This window comes from Coenobita brevimanus, chromosome 8, assembly GCF_032717465.1.
Source record: "Coenobita brevimanus isolate Jiangsu-jjx chromosome 8, ASM3271746v2, whole genome shotgun sequence".
Taxonomy (NCBI): domain Eukaryota; kingdom Metazoa; phylum Arthropoda; class Malacostraca; order Decapoda; family Coenobitidae; genus Coenobita; species Coenobita brevimanus.
Genome location: NC_136961.1, coordinates 32,052,513 through 32,073,129, shown reverse-complemented (window position 1 = coordinate 32,073,129; position 20,617 = coordinate 32,052,513). Strand labels below are relative to the sequence as shown.

Sequence of the window (20,617 nt, the reverse complement as noted above, 5' to 3'; positions counted from 1 at the left end):
TTTGATCTTCCCAGCCAACAGGAGCCGCCTTCAGGATGGGACAGGCTTCCGTCCATTACCACGAGCATCTCAGAGGTCCAGGGTCTTATGATCAGTCGGGACCGGTCCAGAATGACTCGATAAATTACGATATCAATGAAATAACTTTCTTAACCTCTCAGTTTTGTAGCTAACATAAATATTTTCTTCAACATATCAGATGTCAGTAAGTCTGAGAGTCTGACTAGGGCCGCAATTGTCAGCATGCTGGCCACAGAGACATGTGGACGCCACTCATTCCTCCTGCTGTCAGACGGCTCAGCGTGGGCCACCTCGGTCTTTAAGGTTAGTTACATTATGGTATGCTATTGTTTTTCACGCATCAGCCTGAGTAGAAACACAAATGGCCATTTTAAAGAACCTAAAAAACGCCGGAGTGCCTTGAAACTAGTGTGTTTGAACTTACACCCTGTAATACTGCTGCATTTTATGGGCCCTGTAAACAATATTTCTTATATTAAAATAACAATGCAAAGATCGCGCAATTCGTGAATCTGAGGGTGAAACAAAAGATGTCAGAATAGTTACTGCGTAATAATAGACATTAAACTATTTCATTCGTACGTCACTATATCCAGCTATACACTGCCACATCCCACACTGTTCGGATGCCACGCATCTTATTTTCATCGAGTCACATGGAGGAATTATTCTCACGATATGGAAATAATGACAATCGAGATGCAACAGTTTCCAGTTAGCTAGTACGCACTTCAGGTAAATATATATATATATATATATATATATTTATATATACACACACACACACACACACACACACCCAGCATACAGTGCCTAATGCCACCACACTTCAGTTAGGTTTCTGTGTTACATCTCACATTGCCATACCTCACACTATCGAAGACACACTTCGTCACCAACTGTGTGTGTGTGTGTTTTTTTTTAATAATATGTTGTCAGGAAAGGATAACTGTAAATATAATGTTAAGTACTAATTTTAGAGCCAGGGAGGAATATTATAAATATTCTAAAACTGGATATTCTAAAACTTAACTTGAGCAGTTGCAGAAGGAAAATAAAAATTAGGAATTATATGCAATGCAATGTTCTCTGGCTTCAGTTTACGCTTCACCTGACTAAATCTGTTATTTATTTACTAAGACAGTTCAGTAGGAATTTACCCATCATTCAAGAGCATTAAGATTAAATGCTTACACCTATGACACAGTGCACAACAGAACGGATGTCATAAACATAAACAAAACACAGCGACTAACTTGTACACAGATCCACACCCAAAGTTATTCCGGTGAGTGAAGAACATGAGGCTGCAATATAATATTAGTAACAGTATTATTGCCAAAAACTACGCATGGTTACACTATCGTCCGTCGTGCAGTTAAATGGGTCAGGGAATTCTTCTCATACTCCACCACTCCAGTGAGCAGTTCATACCCGCATGCAGTCTGTAAAATCTACTCTTATCAATATTATAATTGTACCAATAGAAAACAGAACATGTTCTACTAGTTTTTTTTTATTTTATTTTTTTTTTATCGTAGGACTTTATTAACAAAGTTAAAATATGCCAAGCAATATGGGAAATTAGGAACGATACAAGGCGTCGACAGAGAGCCAATGTGCTGGCGCTGTGAACCGTGGGTGGAGCTAAGCAGCTGTGGCGTCCACCCGGGAGTCAACCTCCTCATAAATTCCTGCACGTCACCATGTGAAAGGACAATGTCCGGCCCTGGTGAGATGCTCTCTATTATTAGCGGGAGCCGGTTCCTTGGACGGTGTACGAATTGTACCTACCCTGTAGTACGGCCCCATAAAAGTAATTGTGTACCTGTGGTTGGCGGATCTACTTGTCGAGACAGATCAAGGTTAAACAATAATAAGTACAATGATATACACATTAGCAGCTCAGTATCACAAAAAAACTGACGATTAATTGTGTCAGACATTTGCTTTGCAACACTATTATATGACCATAAAATGCATATTTTACAACCGTGCTGTGTCGGTAGGTGGCAAGTTGTCTGTAAGGAGTCATCAGTATAATACGAGGCAACCAAATATTATGTAAATTGAATCACATTTGTTTTATCAGTTAGGTTTATGATTATCATGTTATCACCGATCGTTGTGTAAACTGGTCAAACCCTAACATTGCTCTGAACGGCGTCGTGAGTACAGTAATAACATTAGTGCCTCATTTTTACAGGATATCACTGAGATACCTTCACCATGGGGTGTGGGTGTATTCAGGGTAACTGGTGACAGTCACGGTCACAACCTCACTCTGTCATCACTGTCTAGCATGACTGCACAGGCAAGAAGTGTAAGTTTCAACGTATATATTGTAATACTTTAAGTTAGTGGAAAAGATGGTAAATGGGACCCTCCCCTCCTCTCTCTCTCTCTCTCTCTCTCTCTCTCTCTCTCTCTGTACCCTACAATTCCTTCACCCTTCCTTCCTCCCCTATCAAACCCTCTGTACCCTACATTTACTTCATCCCTCCTTCCTACCATATTAAACCCTCTGTACCCTACATTCACTTCACCCATCCTTCCTCCCCTATCTAACCATATGTTCCCTACATTTATTTCACTCCTCCTTCCTTCCCTATCTACAGTAACCCTCCTTCCTCTCCTTTGTACCCTGCATTTACTTCACCCCTCTTTCCTCCCTATCTAACATCATGTGTCTCATACATCTAACCCAGCTGATTCCCAAACAAAGCTTCGGAGAAGATGTAAGATATTATACGTGATCGTACAAAATTTTGGTCCGTAATGGAAGACTTATTCACAGTAATACTCAGGTGTGAAGATAAAATAAACAGATTTTTATGCAACTTAAGGGTAAGAGCATTATTAGTGACTGTTTGTTCACAACTGTATGTAAGTGGCCTTCCTAAGATTCATAAAGAGGGTGTCCCTTTACGTCCCATCCTCTCTGCCATGGTACGTGTAATTACGGCTTATCAAAATTCCTTGTCCCATTGCTATCATCCATTACCACCAATGAGTATACTGTGAAGGATTCTTGTAGTTTTACTAAGGAGCTGATGAATAAATCGTTCGGTGACTGTGTTTGGGCCAGTTTCTATATCAAGTCTCTATTTACGAACATTCCTGTTGCTGAAATTATCAATATTTGTTTGGATCGTTTATTCTCTAGTACTCATAACAGTAATGTACTTGATTCTTCTCAGTTTAAGAAACTTCTGGAACTAGTAACTAAGGACAGCATATTTTATTTGACAATAAAGCATATAAACAATGTGATGGTGTTGCTATGGGATCACCTTTCGGACCGACACTAGCCAATGCTTTCCTGTGCTACCACGAAGAGCGATGACTGGCTGAGTGTCCTACTGATTTTAAACCCTTGTTTTACCGTCGTTATGTTGATGACACCTTTTTAGTTTTTAGGTTTACTGATCATGTCCCGTTGTTTCTCAGTTATTTGAATTCTCAACATGGCAACATCAAGTTCACCTGTGACCTAGAAAGTAATAGTTCAGCATTTTTATATATAAATATTGTCCATAGGGACAATAGTTTTGAAACTGCCTTATACACGAAGCCAACCTTCACTGGATTATGCATGAAATTTTCCTCATTCCTCCCACTGAGCTATAAACGTAATCTAGTCAGCACTCTCACCCATAGAGCTTCTGAGTTATGCTTGAATTATTTTTATCATGATAAGGAATTTAATTTTCTTAAAGATTTGTTGTAAAAATGGTTTCCCCAAAAGATTCACCGAAACGTACATTGGTAAGACCCTTAATAAATTTATTACTGTTTCAAAGGTCCAAGTCATTACTGTTCCGAAAAACACTATATACTTTGCCATAACATACACGGGACCCCTTAGCTTCACACTGAGGAACAAACTTAAAAAACTTCTAGCTCAACACTTCCCACAAGTGTCACTTATAGTTGTGTTTAACTCCTCTTGCTCTTCTATTATCAAAATAACAATAAAAACTCAAGACTCACTTATTACAGGAATAGAGAGTCACACAGTATTGTTTGCCAAAAAGCGAAATACTCAAAACCAGTCACTTCTTACTGCATAAAATTTAACTTACTGAGTGTAGGTAAAACGCAAAAAACTATCCAGGGTTTTTTCAAGGTAAAAGACACCATTTAGGGGGAGGCGGTGGCCCAATCGGTAGAGAGGTGGCCTGTAGTCCTAACGGACCCCGGGTTCAAATCCCGCTGGGGCAGGGAACAGTTTAAGGATTTGAATTTCATAAAAATCAGACTTTACTGATCTACCAGAAGATCCGCCGACATGTAAAAATACCCCCGCTAATACCAATACACCAATCCTGTATGAGACAGCCCTAGCAAGTGTTCAGTATGGACGGTGGGTGTTAGCGCCGAAGTGGTGACACGTAAAGGTGTGCGGTACGTAGGAGGACTACTGGGACTTGAAAGCAGGCTGTGAAGCCTGTGCCCAGAGTCGGACAAAAAAAGAAAAAAAATCCCTCACACAAGCATCCGTTGTTTACCTCTTCACGTGTGCCAACTGTTGGGCGGCATATATAGGTAAAACAAAAAGACACCTAAAGACACGAATCCATGAACACTTAGGTCGTTCAGTTCGAGCAGGCCAGTTAATCACCAATCCACCACACTCAGCAATACGGGACCACTCACAACAACACGACCATCCTTTCTCTCATTCCCACTTCACAGTTCTTGGTGGCAGCAGCAATGACACGGACCTTCCCATTATGGAAGCTTTGTATCAATATTGCTTTAACCTTTCAATCAGTGGCATGGCTTCCTATGAACTGTTTTGTTTCCCACACTAGGTAAGTTTCTTACAGTATTGCGCTAACTGTTTAACAGATACGTTTTGCTTTCTTACACCTACCCCCTTCATTTTAGATTTAATTACTTACTGGTTAACAAACACGGTATTTTAATGGACTTCGTTTTTGTACTTTCATGTTTTTAGTCTTGTTTTGATTGTTATAGGATATAAAAATCTTAACTCTGTATATTTCTCGATTGCAGATTTTGCTCTGAAGATGGAATAAGTATTTTCCGAAACTTCAGCAAATAAATACCCTAACTTCACCACGATGTTTGTGTTGTGCCTGGTGATCCTCGTCCTGTGTGTGTGTATATATATATATATATATATATACTGTATATCTATCTATCTATCTATCTATCTATCTCTCTCTCTCTCTCTCTCTCTCTCTCTCTCTCTCTCTCTCTCTCTCTATATATATATATATATATATATATATATATATATATACTGTATCTCTCTCTCTCTCTCTCTCTATGTATATATATATATATATATATATATATATATATATATATATATATATATATATTGGTATGTGCGGGCGCTCACCATTCACCTACTCGATGTAGTGCTACACTCGGGTGCCTGCCCTTTCCTCTCTTCCTTCCTTCTTTCCTACCTTCCTCTTCTGCATTTCTTTCCTTCATTCATTCCTCTTCCTTCTGCCTACGGGTCACTCCACACTGAGTGACGAGCAAATGGTTTCATGTACACCAGGAAACAATTTACTGTACTACGCTAGTTTGTTTATTATGTAAGGAAGAAGGAACCAAAGGCAACGAGCCCACAAAACTGTTAATTCCAAGAGAAAAACAAAATACAAGAGAGAGCCAAATTCAAGATCCTATCATTTCGAGATGCCTGAACACACTGCGTTTGAAAGACCGGAGATCATAGGAAGCAGGAAATACAGACACGGGGAGACATTTCCACAGTTGACCTGTTGCATAAATGAAGGACTGGGAGTAACGGTTAACTCTTGCATTAGAGAGTTGGTCAGAAAAGGGATGAGAGTTTGCTGCTAGACGGGTGCTACGCGCCCGTCGTAGAGGTGGAGGAATGCATGAAGTCAGTTCAGAGGAGCAGTGACCATTGAAGTAGCGATAGAAAAAAGATAAAGATGCAACAGTGCGGCGAAGAGACAGAGGTTGAAGGGTGTCAGTAAGAGGAGGAGAGTTAATGAGACGAAAAGCCTTTGACTCAACCCTATTGAGAAGAGCTGTATGTGGGGAACCTCCCCACACATGAAAGTTGTACTCCACGTAGGGGCGAGAAAACCCCTGTATAGAGTCAACAATTGTGCAGGGGTAAAGGAGAAACGGAGTCGGCTTAGCACAACCAATCCATTGGAAGCAGATGTAATATGATCTTTCCAAGATAAGTCCCAAGTAAATGAAACCCCGAACATGTTCAAGGATGATGCAAGATAAAGCTGAATGTTTTTAAACATTAGTGGGTATACCTGTGGAAGGTTTTGTCGAGTTGATAGGTGCAAAAACTGAGTCTTTGATGCATTAAAAACAACCAGGTTATTTTTACCCCAGTCAGAGATACGAGCCAAGTCAGACATTAGGTGTGCCATAGCCTCATCCCTTGTTTGTTGAAGTAACTCCTGAGATGGACGTTGCTGGAATCGAATAGAAAGGTGCAGGGTGGAGTCATCAGCGTGAGTGGATAGGGTCAGATGTACAGCTTAAAAGTTCATTGATGAATAAAAGGAAGAGAGTTGGTGATAGGACAGAGCCCTGAGGAACACCACTGTTAATAGATCTAGGAGAAGAACGATGGCCGTCTACAACAGCGGCTATAGAACGACCAGAAAGGAAGCTAGAGATGAAGGCACAGATAGAAGGATAGAAGCTGTAAGAGGGCAGTTTGGAAATTAAGATTTATGCCAGACTCGATCGAAAGCCTTTGAAATGTCAAGTGCAATGGCAAAGCTTTCGCCAAAGTCCCGAAAGGAGGATGACCAGGAGTCTGAAAGGTAGGTGAAAAGATCGCCTGTGGAGCGTCCCTGACAGAACCCATACTGACGATCAGAAAGAAGGCTGTGATAGGAAAGATGCTTTAAAATTTTTCTATTAAGTATAGACTCGAAAACTTTTGAGATACAGGATGTTAAAGCAATTGGCCGATAGTTAGAGGGTTGGGAATGGTCACCCTTCTTTGGGACTGGCTGAATGAGAGCAAACTTCCAGGAAGAAGGAAAGGTACAAGTTGATAGACAAAGGCGAAAGAGTTTGCCTAGGCAGGGTGTAAGCACAGAAGCACAGTTCTTGAAAACAACAGGAGGGACTCCATCAGGCCCATATGCCTTATTAGTATTAAGGCTTGTGATGGCAGAAAATACATCAGCTGAAAAAAATTTAATGTTAGCCATGAGGAAGTCAGAAAGGGGAAGTGATGGAGGAACAGCACCGGAATCGTCTAAGGTGGAATTGGAGGAGAAAGTCTGAACGAAGAGATCTGCTTTATCAGTTGAAGAAATAGCTACAGAGCCATCAGAGTCGAAAAGAGGAGGGAAGGATGATGAGGTAAAGTTGTTAGAAAGGTTTTTGGCAAGGTGCCAGAAGGAGCGGGAAGAATTCAAGTTAGTGAGTTGAGAGCATTTAGTACCAGAACTCATCACGAGGAGGTATCTACATATGGAGTTCCACACCTAACCCATCCCATCCACCCTTCCATTAAACTGGGCCAGATTTACTCTGCTTTGATATCCTTCTTTGATACGAATGCTGGCATTATTTTCCTTGATTTGAGTATGTTTCATATCTACCCATCTTTGTTTCTGTAACCATAAACTTTTGCAGATGCTTCAGTCACCAGCTTTACTGTGCGTTCAACTGACTGAGTATGGCAAGGATACTTTGGACACAGCTTTTCCACAAGTTCAGGACTTTCAACCAAAGCATGTAGTTCAACATCAAATTCTTGAGGAGTGTTGGTTCTGTAATAACCACCACATCCCAGCTGATCATTTGAGTATAATGATCTGCCCCAAAATTTATCTTTGGTACTTTGAATTGTCCTCTTTCTTGTCTTGAGTTGTTTTGTGCTACTAGAATTTTCTTCACAGCATCTCTTCTGATGTCAATATTTTCATCAAATGCCATGCACAAAAGCATTTTTTTTCAGATAGGCATAGAAGGCATCTGTTTGAATAGCCTGGGTAGCAACCTTATATGTTCCCAAGCATTGATCTTCCATATATTTGATCTTGGTAACAGCACTGAAGGAATGTTTTTGGCCATTGACACAGGAAGGATTTTTCTTTACCTCAAACCAGGCAGGAATGTATCCAGTCATCAAATATTTGGCTAATGTTTTCAATGTTTTGGAAGGAAGAGGTACTGAGCAGTACAATTTCAAAATTCTTGCACATGCTGTCAGCCATCTTGAAAGTGCTAATGGGTCTGGTTCAACTGAAGAGAATGATGCAAGAAATTTTCCAGATGACACTGCATACCATACCTATCTATCTTTATACCTAGGCTGCTTCCCCCAAGAAAATCTAGCTCTGAATAGGTCTCATGAAACTTCTTCGCATCATCTACTTAAATTGATTCAAAATATAACACAGGGAGGTTACTAACTGTTTTTCCTATCTTCTTCCAAATCTTTCCTTCGAATGCATTGGGCCCTGAGGTTTCACCATCCAAATGTTTAAATATACTGTATACCGAAATGGAAGCTCATTGAAATGTGACAAACATACAAGCCACTGCAAAGGGCGGTTAAGAAAGTCTTCAGTCAATTTTATTGCTCCGCCCTTTGTCCCTGTGTTAACAGGTGTATCATTGCACCCTATTGCAACAAGCTTCTCAGTCATCAGCCCACAATTCATCAAGCACTGAGAAATGGCAGCTGCTGTTTCCCCATCATTAGTTACATGGTCAAGGTATTCAGGGCCTGGATTTATAACTAAGGAAACGTGTTCCTCAAATATGCTTACTTAGTGAATGGACAGACAACCATTTTCATCTTTTCTCTCTTCCAGTGTTAATGTTCTGTCTTTTATTCCATCAAAATGCAGTGCTGTTATGTCTTCCTTTTCTGTATGCTGAAGTCTTTCTCTGCCTGATTTTCTGGCATGTCTTACTTTATTGTCTATAACAAAATTCTTGTTTTCGGGTGAAACAAGTCCAGCACCCACCAGAGCGAAAGTGGCAATTGAAGCTGCACCTGTATTACTCACACCAAATCAATGAGCATCTCTTTCAACCAGTTCACAATTGATTCGCATTCGTGATATCTTAATTTTTTCCTTTTTTTTTTTTTTTTTTTTCTACACTCGGACAATATGGTTGATGTGTACCATCATTTTCCAAACTATTATCAGTATCACTCATTTGCTCCATCCCACTTTGACCTTTCTGACAGGTAGAATAGCAAGTTATCATTTTGTAGTTCTCTGCATTCCGTTTCCTTATTGCTAGTTGTAGCAGGATTTTCGTTTTTGTATCCACTTTTCCAATGTACATCTATTTCCTCTTTGATCTGAAAGAACTCTTTTCAGTTTCGGGCACCTTTCTTTTCTTTGAACACTTACACTCTTCGAAGGATTTACATTTGCAACAGGAGATATCAAATAGCTCCATCTGCATATGAGTTTTGTAGTTATCAAGCTGTTTGTTATAGCAGTCTTTCCCCTTGTTTTTCATTAGGGCCTTGTACTTAGAATGGTTATCAAAACCAGCTGTGTAATTCTTGTTAGGTGAACACAAGGAACTGAAGCATTTTCCCAAAGACACCGAAGTTCTGATCCAAGATCCTTCGTTATTTCCTTCTCAAACTATCTATCTATCTATCTATATACCTAGGCCACTTCCCCCAAGGAAAGGGAGGTAGCCGAGACAGGACGACACACTCCCCATGTACTCATCCATTCAGACACATTCATTTGCATCTTAGCCCCAAAGGGGAGAAGGGACAGATCCTCACCGCACCACACCGCACAAGGGTCAACTGCGCAATGGAGTCAGTGACATCCGCAGCAGGGCCCGACAAGCAGACCTGGTTTACCCCTGCCACATCATAACAGACCCATCCCCTTACCCGCACCTGACCTGACTAGCTGATCAGACCAAATGCGGGAGAATATCCCCTCAGGGCTGCGTCATCACTTATTCATTCACAATTTCTCTCCATTTATTTCTGTCACTTACAGCCACTCTTCCTTGCTCAACAGACATCCCTCTCGCATCCAGCTCTCTCTTCACACTGTCCATCCATCCTATTCGTGGTCTTCTTCTCAGCCTTACACCTCTCACATCAGATCTAGTTATCTTTTTCACCAATCGCTCATTATCCATTCTCTCCATATGCCCAAACCATCGCAACACCCTCTGCTCAACTCTACCAGCCATCTCCCGAACAACTCCAGTTCTCCTTCGCACTTCATCATTTCGCACTCGATCCATACGAGTCACTCCACACATACTCCTCAGACACCTCATCTCCATTACATTCAAACTTTTCCTCTCTGCTACACCCATATTCCATGTTTCAGCCCCATATAACGCAGTCGGTACCACAACACCCTCATACAGCCTTCTCTTTACATCCATTCTAAGCGAACGACATCTAAACACTTTTTGCATTCCTCCCAGCACCTTTCCTACTTCATTTATTCTAAACTTCACTTCTGCATCTATTCTTCCATCCACAACAACATGTGACCCTAGATATTTAAAACACTTTTGATTTTTCTGTTTCAGCAAAAAGTAAGTGTGCCTCCACATCCCACTTCGTTGGAAGTTGCTTGACACCAATAGTTCTTAAAGTGCCAGAAATATCATGAGTTAAGGCAGACCGAGTAATGTGAGCCATATTTGTAGTTCTCCAAGATATTTAGTTATTAAGCATTAATACCTGAAAATGAAAAAAAAAAATAATATGAGAGCAAAGAATAGATGACTTAAAAAACAAAGAAAACTCGAAATACAAGGTCTGATCTATAAGACTCCTACGACGGCATGATGCGCCAGATTCAGCTAATGGTGAGATACTGACGAGGCAGGTGCCACCTCTACAGTATATGAACATATTTTACACCAAAAGTTTGCATGTGTGATACTTTCATTATGGATGAACTTCACAAGTTGGATTTTTCTACCCGGTCTAATATATATATACTATATATATATATATATATATATATATATATATATATATATATATATATATATATATATATATATATATATATATATATATATATATATATATATATATATATATATATATATATATATATATATATATATGCACTGAACTCAGTCTTTAATTATATCTCAAATGTGTCTTATTTTAGCTGATACTGTTATCTCTTACAAAATTAATCACCATTTCCATATGTGAATGTGTCTTCCATTTGTATAAATGATGGTAGTGTGAAGACCAGACAAAAAATAAACGTCAGTGTGTCATTGTGCTTTGGGATCAAATATAAATTTCCATTACGGTACATTTTTGGTATGTATTATGTAAATGTACACTTCCGTGGGGTGAAAATTTGGATCAATGTTTAGAACGATAAGCTGAGGAATTTTTTTTAGCTGGTGACGAGGTTGTACTGCGTGACTGTGGTGGTGGTGAGCGACGACCCAGCCTTCCTCGCCGCCTTCTCTGAATCCTCCTTCAAGAGCCACCTCCTGCTGGTCCAGACAACGAAGCTGCTCGCCTTCACTCGCCTGCCTCTTCACCACCTCCACACCCTCCACCATCTTCACAAGACCCTATCACGTACAAACTCACTCATCTCCGTCGTCAATGACAACTCAGCTGATTTCCGGTAATTTTCATCAGCCAAAAACATCATCTTCATAACAGTTTTATAATTTCTGTCCGTCATTATCATAACTATTATGAATATACTATAAATACTACTGCTACTACTACTACTACTACTATTACTACTACTACTACTACTACTACTACTGCTACTACAACTACCACGACTACTACTCCTGTAGATGCTAGAACGTATTAAGAGAAGTACCTTGAAATGGTTTGGCCATGTGGAGAGAAGCGAGTGTGTGTGTGTGTGTGTGTGTGTGTGTGTGTGTGTGTGTGTGTGTGTGTGTGAGGTGAACGGTGGTAAGTGGAGGGGGAATCAAGGATGAGACGGAGAGATAGGGTGGAGAGGTAAATGAAAGGGTGTGAGCTGCATAGAGAGCAACCTGATGGAGGACAGAGTGGCATGTACAGTAGGCGATTCGTTCGTGGCAACCCCATCGGGATTAAGTTGTCTGGTTATAAATAAATCAACTTATCATCAACCTGATCATTATCATCATCATCATCATCCAGTTTCCCACTTTAAAAAATTGGGAGTGCACTGTACGATCCACAGACAGGAAAATAAAACACACCAACTGGGCAACAACTGCCCAGTGAAATGGGCCATACATCCACTGACCTATGATTCAAACCACTTAAATCATGGTCTGTATTAAAGAATATATATACATAATCCCTGATATTGTCCGATTCTCTAAATAAGAGGCCTCTGGTAGTTAAATGATTAATAAGACTATATTTTCTCAGGTATTATAATTGCATTGACTATCATGCCTTTTAGTACTTGCTGCGCCGACGATAATTAGAAAATTCTCAAAATGTACGAATGCTAGAGTGCTACGACAGCACTGGCTCATCTAAATGGGGGTGGGAGGGCTGAGATTTGAAACATCAGCTCTTTTTCATCTGTCCCATTATTATACCCACATGCCAGACGCAGGAAGGACAAGTGTGTGTGTGTGTGTGTGTGTGTGTGTGTGTGTGTGTGTGTGTGTGTGTGTGTGAGTGTGTGTGTGTATTTATTAGTCTGTCTTTCTGTGAAGAATATAATTCAGAAAATTTTGACAGTATGGACCAGACTAGTAGAAGAGTTGAGAGTCACACAAGCAACTAACTTTTGTGTGTGTGTGTGTGTTTTTTTTTAGCAAAAAGACAAAGGTCATGGCAAAGTCAGCTGTAAGAACTTTGGCCCAATATACACCAAACTGGTTGGTTGAATTGAGGTTAAGGCAAAATAATGGTCCGGACAGACACAATGAGGCGCTTAGTCATCCAATATCCTGGGATACAAGGCTGTGCATCATCCACGTTACCTCATTTATCTTCCTTACATGTTGCCCTATGCACTCATTAAACCTCTCATCCCATAATGAGTGAATGGACACCTGAGTCGGGTGAGTCAGGTGCCCACTCCTTGATTTGAACCATGACGGTATCGGGCTGGCAGCTACACAGTCAGCGATGCTAATCACTCATTTACTGCGGTGACTTTACACCAGCTCAGGTTGGGCAAGGATTATCTGTCAACATTCAAAGATAGTTTTACAACATTTCAGGTTTAGTAAAGTTGTGTGTGTGTGTGTGTGTGTGTGTGTGTGTGTGTGTGTGTGTGTGTGTGTGTGTGTGTGTGTGTGTGTGTGTGTGTGTGTGTGTGTGTGTGAATGATCAAAGTTAATGTCACAGGGCAAGATCAAATGTTCAGCTCAATAAATGATTGCTTATTCGATTTCGGCCAAACTTGGTGGCAGTTTTGAGGGCCAGTCTTGGATGAAAACATTGGATATTAAAGGTAAAGATCAAATGGGTAAAGCCAGCTCAGGTCTGATCGGAACTGAATCGAATCTGGTGGAATGACTGAGGTCAGATAAGGATGAGCTATTTTGAATATTAAAACAATTGAAGGTCACGGCCACAGGACAAAGTCAAATGGTTGGCCCTTTGATGAATACTGGAGTATGGCATGGGTGTTGCACTCTGTGAATGCTTCTTCTTCTTCTTCTTCTTCTTTGGAACAAATTGTGTTCTAGTGGCTCAACGTGATGTAAACGGATGTAGCACATAAGGGTCTATAACACAGGATTGTTCAATATTGTCATGAGGGGAGGAAGCAGCTGGTCACCCATACCTTACAAGGAGGTAGTCACTGGAACGCCTAGCTCTGGGTCTCTGGGCTCTTAATGTGGCAGAAAGGCTTGTATGACACTACAGAAGAACAAGAAGCAGCACTCAGGGAGTGTCAAACCCATGATCAACCATTGCTCAACAGCCCGAACACTGGCTATGCTGTTTGACCTTAGCACCAACTGTTCTCAAAACATCCTTGCCTAACGATAAATTTTTCTACCTGCTTTGGAGGAAACAGATTCAGAACTGACTTGAGTGTACCGTGTGTCCTCGACCTTTGATCTGTTACTCTCAAAATGTTATCCTAGACTAACGCTCAACCCTTCCTAATAGCATGATCCAAATCGAATGAGAACTGCTTATGCTACACAGTAAAAAATTTGATTATGATATATACCCTTGACATTTAACTGATTATTTTGAAAATACATTAGCTTCATCGATGCTCTACCCTTAAATCATCCATAAAATTTGGTCTGAATTACATAAAAACTGCTTAAATGGACCTTGTCCTTTAATCTACTACTCTCAAAAACAACAGGTCAACCACTGAAACAACAGGTCAGTCACTGGGCTGATTCTTAAATTTTCCGCCAAGTTAGATAAAGGTGGGATAGAAACCGAGTTATTATGTTAACAGACACAAACAGACACACTGACACACACACACACACACACACACACACATATATATATATATATATATATATATATATATATATATATATATATATATATATATATATATATATATATATATATATATATATATATATATATATATATATATATATATATATATATATATATATATATATATATATATATATATATATATATATATATAACTTCCGGCCTATTTGTTTTATACTTTATAAACGCACTCTCTCTCTCTCTCTCTCTCTCTCTCTCTCTCTCTCTCTCTCTCTCTCTATAGAAAATATATATATATATATATATATATATATATATATATATATATATATATATATATATATATATATATATATATATGACTAAGGTCTGTGGGTTTATAAACGAAAAAAAAATGGGCCAGAATTACTGTAAAACACACTATACTGGCTTCTGTAACTGCTTTTGCTGTACCTTTCTGTACACTGCGTACTGTGGACAGTGCCAGTGTATACTCAATGGTGCCGTTCAGTGAGCCAGAGTCTCAGCCGCTTCGAGTAGCCACATGGACTGTTGGTCGGGGCTTGGTGCTCAACTACCTGAACCAACTCTTCCCTCACAAGTTTGCAAAGTAAGTGGAGAGATTTTGAGATTTTTTTTAGTTACCAGGTATACTTTCTCGTGGTCAGGACAAGTATACCCTCTGAGGCCACTCAGCACTTTCTCAAAAAAGAGCTGCTTCTGAACAGCGTTTTGTTTTGGCGTAAGTGTTTTGTGGCCTGACAGGACAGCAAATCACTTGTCCAAATGAGGGCCGTATCTGAACAGTTACCACCCGCACCCCCACCACCTCCATCATCATCAGAGCTAGTAGTCTAGTACCACCACCATTATTTTCATACCTACCACCACCACCACCATCACAGCTATCACTGCCACCACCACCACCATCTTGATCACAGGTACCGCCAACACCCGTACCACCACCATCACCACAGCTACCACAGTTTTCTGCTGAATAAAACTGTCTCTTCACGCCATCAGTGAAGTAACATACATCAGACTGTAGATGTGCAACCCCACCTCTCTCTCTCTCTCTCTCTAGAGATGCGTGAAACTCCACAGAGATGCCCCGCCGTATTTTTCGGTGTATGCGGTCCAGTATGTAACACCAGTGAGGACAGTTATTAGAGGCCAAAAGCATCCTTTCCGAAATTTTCAACTAGGCATAGAACTGAAACTGGTTCATCTGGGATCCAGCTCCATTTCTGCTGCCAAAGTTCATCAAAACCATTTTTCCAGTTTTGTTTCCACCAGACACACACGTACCCTCGATTAAAAAAAAAAATAGTATTGGCACCCTTTCAGTGTGAGACATTATGATATACGGACTATGATGTACGAGAAACGACACGGTTATGTCGCTTTGTATCCTTCATTTGTGTTATCTTATATATTACAGATATATAGCTGGATTCGTCACAGTAACATTGTACTACATGTCAACTCAACCATTTTTGTGAATAAAACAGGCATGCCAGCACTACCGACTGAAACAAGGACGTAGCATTTCACATCATATCCAACCCCTGGGTGCCGATGCTTTCTTTATCGAGGGTACATAAAGCTGTCCAACTACAGAAGACAGCGGCAGCTATACTCACTAATATTGCATGTTTCTCAGTCTTCGGTGCCAACGTGTGTGACTGTGCAGACCAATTCCGGATCTGCAAACTTTGCCACACAGTTGTCATGCCAAGTCCAGGTTCACTGGGAGAGCTCTGTTTTGGTTGTGCCTACATTGTCTACACTCTTCTCAGTCCAGGTTCTGAGCTTCTTTGAGATGATCAGTTCCGTCGCTGCAGAGGGTCACCATTGTTTTTTGTCAGAGGCATTAGTTTCAGAATTTACTGTTATGATGTTGGTTTTCTCCAGGGTTGTCCTTATATGATCTTTACGACTCATCTTTTGTCCCCCCTGTGTTGCAACGTGGTGCAGGGAGTTGGCCATACAGAACCAAGCAGGGAAGGCAGTGCTCAGGCATGCAGAACATGTGTCCAGGCCGTCTAATCTGTTTTTTTTTTTTCTTTTTTTTTAAGCCAGCATGGTTTCTATGCTGGTTGACTTTGCCTATTGGATAATTTGTGATTGAGGGAATTTATCCTCCCACATGCGTCCTGGGATGCACTGTAAGAATCACTTTTAAAAAGATTCAAGCTGTATGGTGGTCCAAAAAATAAACTTTAGATTTTTGCTGATCCACAAGGCTGCCCTTGTTCCTACTAGCAATACATATTTCTGGTAAAAACTTCATCAGATCTGAACAATATTTAGAGGATGCAGAAAATGAAGGCTTTGGGGGATACCCGAGAGAAAGAGAACAAAATTTGTATGACTTCAAGCACTGTTCCAAATGTGTTAGTGTTTTATTAACAACTTTTACCAATGCATAAAACAACTAGACTGGCACTCAGTAGAGCGCATGCCTCCTCCAACACCCTATCTCGCAGTTAAAATGAAAAAAAAAAAAAATCCTGGATCCGCACCTAAATTTAATGGAGTAAGCCCAATTTTCTACCAAGTTTCGTGGTAATACGTCCAGTAGTTTTTGTGTAATCTTACTCACAAACCAACCAACCTCCTTGGCGGAGGTAAAAATTTATTGATGTGAGTTCATTATTTACAAATTGTTAACAACTTTAATCGCTGTACAAAACAAAATTGTATAAATGCTAGTGAGTTTATTACATCTACTACACTGGTAAGTGATTCGGAGGAGAGATTGAGACAGTTGTTAGAGGAGTTTGGAAGGGTGTGTGAATGGAGGAAATTGAGAGTAAATGAGAATAAGGGTAAAGTGATGAAGTGTATGAGGTTGGTATTTGGTAGGAGGATGAATACAGTTTTGAATGGTGAGTTTCTTAAGGAGGTTGAATGTTTTAAGTATTTTGGGTCACATGTTGCTGCAGATGGAAGAATAGATGGAGAAGTGAAGTTTTGAACGAATGAAGTGGGACAGGTGGTGGGAGGAATGAAATAAGTCTTTAGATGTCGTTAGCCTAGAATGGATGTAAAAAGAAGACTATATGGGAGTGTAGTGGTACCGACTGCGTTATACTGGGCTGAAACATGGAATATGAGTGTAGCAGAGAGTAAAAGTTTAAATGTTATGGAGTTGAGGTGTCTGAGGAGCATGCGTGGAGTGAGGCGCATGGATTGAGTGAGAAATGATGAAGTGCGTAAGAGAATTGGAGTTATGCAGGAGACTGCTGATCGAACTGAACAGAGAGTGTTGCGATGGTTTGGGCATATGGAGAGAGTGGATGAAGAGCGATTGGTGAAAAAGATAACTGGATCGGATATGAGAGGTGTAAGGCTGAGAGGAAGACCACGAATAGGATGGATGGACAGTGTGAACATAGCGTTAGATGCGAAAGGGATGTCTGTTGAGCAAGGAAGAGTGGCTGTGCATTATAGGAATGACTGGAGAGAAATGGTGAATGAATAATTGGTGACGTGGCCCTGAAGGGATATTCTCCCGCATTAGGTCTGATCAGCTGATTAGGTCAGGTGCTGGTAAGGGGATGGGTACAGTATGATATGGCAGGGATAAACCAGCTCTGCTGTCAGGCCCTGCTGTGAATGTTGCTGAATGCATTGCGCAATTGACCCTTGCTCGGTGTGGTGCAGTGAGGATGTGTCCCTTCTTCCCTTGGGGCTATGTACGAATAAATGTGTGAGTGTGAATGAGTAAAATGGGGTGTGTCGTCCTGTCTCGGCTGCTTCCCTTTCTTTGGGGGCAGCAGCATAGATATGTAGATAAAAGAGTTCTGTAATGATAGTATAACATGCCATATATTTACTTACTAAGTATACACATATAACATCTATGCTTATTATACAATTAAACTTATAAAGTTTAGGCAAGTAGAGTTCAGTGAAAAGTTTAAGTACTTTATTGTGGCAAGACTGCAGATTTACTGAAAGATGAGTGCCTTTGCCTATGAATTTTGGCTGTCTGTAATAAAAACTGCTTTCGGTCTTCATGTTTTGTCAGTGTACTGTTGTAATACTCAGTGAGACTAATGCCTCTTTTTGTGCTATCATTCACCTCTTTTACTCAGATTTTCTTCTGTATGGCAAGATAAGTGTCACCTGCTAGCCAGGTAGTATGGTCTTTTTTCTAGAAATTCCAACTTCACCGTCTACAGTTACCATGTTAAAGAGTTTCACTGACCTGCTTGTAATGTATGCTTCTAATGGATGACTAGTTTCAACTTCTGTAGCTGGAGTGCGATGTGCACAGTCTGGTTTTGGTGGTCTCTAAGTTTGCAACCATTGCAGCCTTTGTTTTGCTGCTTATGGAGTTGTCAAACAGACCCATTGGTGATAGGTGTTCATAAAAAATACCGGAAATGCCGCTTGGTTGCTTTCAAGGCATTCTCTCGAATAATGACATCGTGGTATGACTGAAGCATGTTAATCAACTTCAAACAATTGAAAAGGGCCTTTCGTGGGATTGGAGCTTCATTCCAGAACCTATCTTATATCACAAACAGTCCAACTTTCAGTAAGCCATTTACTTCACGAGCAGTGAGCTTAAACTGATCACTAAAGAGCAGTATTTTCAAAGCACATATTTTTTTTTTTCATCATCCAGTGGGCATGGTGTATGGCTCCAGGAGAACATCTGTATTCTCCATCAGGTGTACTGCCTAGAAATGTGAGACAGCTCCATAATTTCCATGTAGTTTTCATGTGGATGTTCTTCATTTATTGCATGTGAATAGCATATTATCATTTCCCGATACAGAAATTCTTGAGTGGAACTAAACATCACATTTCCTGGCTGAAAAGGTTCTTGACTGATCTTGTTCCATCGCTTCTGAAAATGTTTAAATGATTCATTTCTTGGCCAGATGACGGTCCAAGGGTTTCAGTTACAACATCTAATAAAACTTCTTCATATATGTGGTGACGACAGGCTAGCCATATAAGTTCCTTTCCAAGAGATGCCTGACATTAAATCTGTATTTGAAGCTGTAGGCTAATATCAAATACCAAGCCTTTGTCTTGTATAAGTTCCTTTCTAAGAGATGCCTGTATTAGTGTCCAAGCACATGACCGTAAACCTGTATTTGAAGCTGTAGTATCAAATACCAAGCCTTTTGACTTAAGATGCCAGTTTTCTAACAGGTCAGTGCAGGCTTTGGCGTGTTCCTCACCAGTACTGCTGTTTACCTTTTGTATATCAAGTAATTTTCCTGTTTCAAATCCTGCTGCCAATATGGCCACTCTGTCCACTTGCTCAGATTTGATACCTGCAAAATCAGGTAAGAGATTTCCATTCCAGTGCAGCAATAGGAATATGAACGAATCTGTGGATGATTTCTCCCGTGAAGCTCTCAATTCCAGGTTTTTAATCCGAGCACGACGTATACCACTTCCTGATAATGACTAATCAGTAACGTTATGACCCAGAGCCCTTGCTACAGAACTGGCGACAAACACTGCCTAGACCAGAGAGATTAATCCTGCCTAATGCTGATGCAACATGTGGTGTCACAATTATATAATTGCTCTTTCTAGATTTCTTGGGTTCTGTTGGTCCATTTGGTACAGAAAGATCATGTGATTCTGCATCTTCTCTCCTGTCACTGCTATTACTTAGATTTTCTGTATCTTTCCTTTCTGTCGAAATAAATTGCTTCCTTTTCTCTTCTTTTTTTCCTTGCTCAGGTCTGATTTGCTTTCGTTTTTCATTTTGTGCCAAGATTTTGTCAACAAAACTCATGCTGCAGCTAGAAGTGTCTTCACACTGCATCATAGGGAGGTTTTATCATCTTAGTTTCCCATGCTGTGAAGTGCATCTTTGCTCCATATGTGAGAAAGACTGTGAAGTTCATCAAGAAACATTAAAAATTTGTTCCTTTAACCTCCGATATTCAGATTTTCTTAGACGAGCTTTTTTGAGTAGACAATACTCATCATAAACTTTTAATAGCTTTTGCTCAGCTGAGTCATTCCATTGTAGGCAACTCGTATTCTGGCTTTCTGTCAGTATGTTATGGTAGTCCTGACAGCTAATTTGGCACTTTTCTGAGAATATTGTTTTCTACATAATGATAATGTGGTAAAGTCTTTTAGACATAAACATTTTGGGGAAAGTCCGTTGTATGTGATATCTCTTTTTGGTTTTCCACTCAGCTCAAT

At 40.2% G+C, this 20,617-nt stretch overlaps 1 protein-coding gene across 1 annotated transcript in view; it reads left to right on the top strand.

The window, feature by feature from the left end:
• Positions 1-243: 243 nt before the first annotated feature.
• Positions 244-20,617, top strand: part of LOC145407323 (uncharacterized) — a 47,873-nt gene continuing 27,499 nt past the window's right edge. The window contains exons 1-5 of the mRNA XM_080278318.1: positions 244-324; positions 2,228-2,344; positions 10,564-10,569; positions 11,404-11,639; positions 14,907-15,035. Coding sequence (XP_080134444.1) covers positions 244-324; positions 2,228-2,344; positions 10,564-10,569; positions 11,404-11,639; positions 14,907-15,035 — 569 coding nt within the window. The remainder of the gene's footprint in view (positions 325-2,227; positions 2,345-10,563; positions 10,570-11,403; positions 11,640-14,906; positions 15,036-20,617) is intronic.